This window comes from Arctopsyche grandis, chromosome 9 (genome assembly GCF_051622035.1).
Source record: "Arctopsyche grandis isolate Sample6627 chromosome 9, ASM5162203v2, whole genome shotgun sequence".
Taxonomy (NCBI): Eukaryota; Metazoa; Arthropoda; class Insecta; order Trichoptera; family Hydropsychidae; genus Arctopsyche; species Arctopsyche grandis.
The window spans coordinates 1,601,448-1,607,333 of record NC_135363.1 but is presented as its reverse complement, the minus strand read 5'-3'; the positions used below and the strand labels follow the sequence as shown (position 1 = coordinate 1,607,333).

Here is a 5,886-nt window from a genome sequence, read left to right as displayed (position 1 = left end):
AGGAAGAAAAGGTTATTTTTTGAATTAAATTGCATGGTATGATTCGATAATATTGAAGGTTGACGACGCCTTCCTCGTTTGCAAACAAGGAAACTTTTAAATTTTACCATTGGGTGAGAGACTGTGTATGTGGAGAGACAAAAAAAATAAAGCAAAAATGGCGCATTGACTAGACCTTGTGTCTTTTTAAGACGATACAACTTTTTTGCGATCGTGAAAGGTATAAGAAGCAGACGACCTTTGCTTGCAGTGTGAAGGAAATGCTGCCGATATTAAATCAAGGATGATAAAATGTCACCGCAATTTTTTACAAAGAAAAAAATGTTATAAATAGCACAAATGTTTATTTTATCGAATAATAAATAATTAATTTACAATATTACTAAGTTCAAGATTTAATAATGATTGTAATGTCCGATAGGTTCCGGGTGTAGGGATGGACCAATTTTCTTAACGATAGCATTGAAACCGTTTTCATCATCAGCTGTGTATTCTACTACTCTGATGGAACCATCGGGCTCGACCAAAGAATATTGTCCTGAAAAAAGTAAAGTTTTCCAGTTAAATCGGAAACTTTAATTTGATATTTTGCAGTGATTCATTCGTTTACCTTTTACAACATCACCGTCTCTGAATTCTTGTTGAGATTTAACATCACCAGTATGCGGGTCGTTCACAGCATAGTCGAAAGAATACTTGGGATACGTCTGAAAATAATGAAGAATTGTAATACATTTGTCTGTACACAACGAAGTGAATATAACGAATTTGTATAAAATATTAATATTTAAACAGTGACATCTATTGACAATTTTACTCATTTTTTATTAAAATTTAAAAAATAAATTGCTTTTGTTTGAGTTTCAAATATTTCAATTACGAGTTTTATTCCTAATGTACATATGTACCTACATATATATAAAGACTATTTTGGATTATATAGTAATGTCATTGCTTTACAGCGCCATCTTGTTAATATTAATTTAAAATGTCAGAAGTCAAAATGTAATATTTATATATACCAGGGGTTCCCAACCCGTGCACGGGGGCGCTCGCTGACTGATTTGTGCGCTCGCCATAGAAATACTATAATAATTGAAGTGGCTTTATTAGGTGTTATATTGTTATCAAGTGACGATTGTCCACAGACATTCCTAAATAATTTTAGCATCAGTCGTATTTGATGCTTGGTGCTCGACATATGTCCGATAAAAACTTCTCTGTTTGTTTATATTACTCGCAAGATGGGCAAGCATCGTTAAAAATTGCACAGTGCATTCAAAAACACACAATAAACAACATGTGATACAATTTTTATAAGTAGATTGATCTGATTGTATTCCAAGCGTTGTAGCGTAGTTATGGAGCCTTACGGCGTAATATTGACACAATTTATTTATTTGTAAGGGCCCTACTATTATTATAACATTTCTCTGGCACTCGCTCTATTCGACGGTGATTTATTTTAACGAGTTTTCAGTATAATTAGACATGTTTATGTTATCAACACTGCACTGGGTACTCAATGGTAGAGCACTAGATGGGGGGGGGGGGGGGGGAGCAAGACAGCAATATTAATTAACTCTGACCTCTCATTTTTATCTGCTCTTCGTTTGCGATTGTGATCAGATTTGATGGAAAAATTTAACTTGGAAGCTACATGGTAAAGATAAAACACGTATCTAAAATGAGGTTCTGTAAAGAAATTTCTGTCTCTCCTTCATTTTCCAAATATGAATGAAGCGGCAGGTGACAGTGAATTAAACGTGCCATTATTAGTTAAACACCTCCAAGGCTTCAATAACTGCTAAGGCTGCTAAGATATATTTTTTTTTTGTGAAAATATTGATGAAATAAAACTAAAAAAAAAGCATAACTTAGCAGCCAACACCTATTTATTTAAGGATCAGGTTGGGTTAGGTTAAGTTAGGGTTGGCCCTATTCATTTAAAATTAGGTTGTTAGAGTCGGTATTTTCTTCGCTGCTGACGATATTTTGATAGAAATACTTCAACAACATTATGAGGCGGCAGAAAAAAACAAAAAATATAATAAACAGGTCGTTGCTACGATACAAATGTAGGAATTTTATGTATAAATGATTATTTAATGTAAGAGTAATGTCAAATAGTTGTTACACATTAGTGTCAGTTTTTAAGTGTCAGCGAACCAGTCATGGTATCATGCTTGGTGCGAATGGAGTACTGGATTGGCTGTATCGATATACATAGAATAAAAGACTTGCTATATATCGTGTATAATTTCTCCCTCTTCACGATCTTCCCTTACATGAATTCCCACACAAAAAAATGGACGACTGCGATTCAAAGATAGATCGCATGCTAAGGTAGACCGCATACTAAAGTAGCACCAATTATTTTTTGTGTATTATTTATTACCCGTCTCCTACTATAAATCTCCTATGAAAAAAAGGTGGTGCTCGCCTTCCTACTAATATTTTAGAATGCGCTCTAGGGTACAAAATAGTTGGGGGACCCTGATGTATACTATTGACAAATTGATCTCTTATGACTTACGTGATACTTTGGGGCATATCCTAAGCCAGAGTGGTCGCCGATGTAGTTCGGATGTCCATAGTTCAATGGGGTGATACCATCGTCGTATTCGTACGAGTCGTCAAAGTTCAGACCATGAGGATATCCAACACCACCGTAGCCGCCTTGGTTTTTAAATCCAGAGTAATCGTAGGGACTGTCGTAAGCAGGGTAGAATGGAAGTGCCGAGGAGAATGCGGCGACCGTCAACAGCAATAAAAAGCACTGAAAGATATAACAAATTCGAGGATACTATCATTCATGCGTATCGAGATTCACGAAGCCTATCCGATAACTTAATTGAGGATTCGCTCGAGTCGTAGATTTCACGGCCTTGATCGGTTCGCGGATTTTCAGGAATTCTCGTGACGATTGATCAATACACATACACTCTTTTTAGACGTTTCCGTAATCGGCGTACGTAATGATGAATGCTCGTTTAAGAATTATTTGTTTTAAAGAGGAAGTTCTATTGTCGGTGTCGATACGCCTCGTTGTTCGTAATTTTGAATGGGTGATGTTTCCGCCCTGTGCGATGTTTTGACGCAGGCCGTAAGAGCGAACAAATCGGCTATTATACCGTTATTTGTTTTAATTGAAATTAAATCAATTCGTTACTATATGCGTTAATAATAACAAAATATATGTATATAAGTGTATTGAGATTTTGAGGAAAATCTATGTATCCACTGAAAAAGATTCTACAATATTGAGAAGTGAAATATCTATGAGCAGGGGCGTCATTTGAGGGGGGGCTGGGGTGGGCAGCCACCTCCCCCCCTAGATTTGAACGGGACTATCCACGTTGTTTAATATATTAGTATGAATTTGAATTAAAATACTAAACCAACAAAAATGGCATATTTAAATTCTTTATAATGTCAGGTATAAACGATTTGGTGATTACTGGTCACAAAGTCACTAAAATCTCTATAACGGAACATCTGGCAGCCGAAAAGTCCATCATACTAACGATAACTATCATACTAACGAGAACTTGAGTGCCAAATATTGCGTATTCGCGATTTTAATGGCAAAAATTGTCTTTGTGACCATCGCAATGTGACTAATAATCCAATTACCAGTATAAATATGTCGATTTTTCCCAGAAAAAAAATGTTAGCTCCCAAATATATTTTGTTTTGTTGTTTGTCTTGCTTTGAAAACCTTGATATTTGTAAAACTTGTTTATCCTACGAAACAAATTGTTGAATAGGATTGCCTTTCTATTACTGAAAAAATGATTAGAAGAAATAGTTAAAATTCATATATGTAGGTACACTAATTTTTTTAAATATAATACACCCCCTCCCCCTAAAAAGTCATTCCTTACCGGTCAAAAAATTTGCCCCCCCATGGGAAAGGCTGAAATGCCACCCCTGTCTATGAGAGACCCGGAAAAGATTATGAGAGGCAGATTATCGTATGAATACATTCGAAATTTCAGAATAGACACTTAAAATAATCGAATCAAATTTAATTGAGGATTTATTATGATGATACAGGTTTTTCATTCCAAATTGACCCTTTTTCATTTCAAATTAAACCTTTTTATTTCAAATTGACCTCTTTTCAATGTCAATTTGGAATGAAAAACCTATATATAATACTTTTAAATAATTATCACGAAATGAAAGAACGCAGTCGAAATTTGTAAATTAAAAAAGAAAAATTATATTAGCTTTCTCAAATTCGTTCTAAATCCAGTTAATCACTTATTCAAAAGTACAGAATATTTTAAGAAGAATAATCATAATACGTTTATTAAAAACAAAGATCCAACCAATTCATTATTTTGTAATTAATCTTAATATAAATAAGAAAAAAATTCAGGCTTTTATATTATAATTTAAATGTAAATTGTTAGATTTTAAATTATATCACAAAATGCTAAATATATTAAGAATTTCCATAATTATAAGATCGATTAATATATAAAGCCATATGAAATGATTTTTTTAAAATTATTTATACATAATCGTAATGGAATTGTTAATAATTTTTATTCCTTTGTATTAATTTAGTAGAGTCATTAAATGACCGGAGCATGGAAATATAATTTGTGATGATTTATCAGAGGTTGATAATTTGATACCGGAAAAAGAAGAAAAAAATTCTACCAACTAGTGTAGTCCGGATTTTATCTCTATTTAGCAAATTGAAACGTTATAAAATTATTCTTCAGATTCTTATGTATACAAATTTTTGTACTAGTACACAATTATGATTATTTAATCATCAATAAAAAGGTTTTTCTGTAATTTCAAAAGTACACATTGAACTTGTTTTACAAATTACACTTCGTATATATGTTAATATTGTATTCACTACGTAATATTTTATAAAATAGCAAACCTTCATCATCATGTTGTTATCGAACTTGGTGCGAGAGACAATTGGAATACTGACTGTGGACTGAACGAGATTTGACTGATGACAATATTTGCAAAGGCGATCTTTTATAGTAAAAACCGTTTACTCGATGATCATTCAAGGGTTAACGGCGATTTTTCTAACCACGAGGCACATTCAAATAGTTAAAAACTTAACTACTACTGTTATAGCCTATAGCGCTAGTAAATAACGAAGGCCGCGCTTTATTGGCGTGAAAGTGTAACAATGCCATGATTTGTTGTAAATTGTATCTATTATGTATTCAGTTAAATATTGCATAGATTCAGATGAAATACCAATGTAGGAGGTGCTCCTTATGATAATGCACCGATTAATCGATTTCTGTAGTTTCGCCACTGCGTAGACAATGCCCGTAGAGCTGAAGGTCGCAAGTGCGTGTCGCTATGGTGTAATTGCACTACAAGGATGCCATGGTCAAGACGGGTGAAAATATCACCGAAAAGTACACGGTCAATATCTGAAAAACTGATTGAAAAAAAAATAACAGCGACCAATACTTTCCCAAGAATGACCGACACAGATCAAGGTTCATATTGTAATGTTATTCAATATTATTCGAAAGACAAAGAAGAGCTATTTGTGTAAGGGTAAGTATGCTGGCAAGACGGTTTTATCACTCCAGCTTAGAGATTAAAGGTCTGACCGCACTATACGGCCGTCGACTGCTGCAGCACGACACAACACGGCAAAGTTGATACAAAAGGCAACTCTGTCGCGTGACGCGTAGTGCGTTATATCTCATACAATTTCGTACAAACAATATTTGGCCGCACGCTGCCGTTCGTGTCGCAGACGCATAGTGCGGTCAGACCTCAAGTCGGGTTTTCAAATCAAACCCGGATACCCCCTCCCAAAAAAAAATCAGATCTTTGACTTTGCTATAGATATATTTTCAATCGAAGTGATAAGGTTTTTGG

General features: G+C 34.3%; 1 protein-coding gene across 1 annotated transcript; it reads right to left on the bottom strand.

Moving 5' to 3' along the window:
- Positions 1-329: 329 nt before the first annotated feature.
- Positions 330-2,941, bottom strand: LOC143916879 (uncharacterized). Its single transcript, XM_077438140.1, has 5 exons — positions 2,834-2,941; positions 2,537-2,779; positions 2,166-2,180; positions 611-707; positions 330-538 (listed from the first exon to the last, which is right to left on the bottom strand). The coding sequence occupies exons 1-5, from the start codon at positions 2,939-2,941 to the stop codon at positions 396-398; spliced, it is 606 nt and encodes a 201-aa protein (XP_077294266.1). The 3' UTR covers positions 330-395.
- Between the last annotated feature and the right edge of the window lie 2,945 nt (positions 2,942-5,886).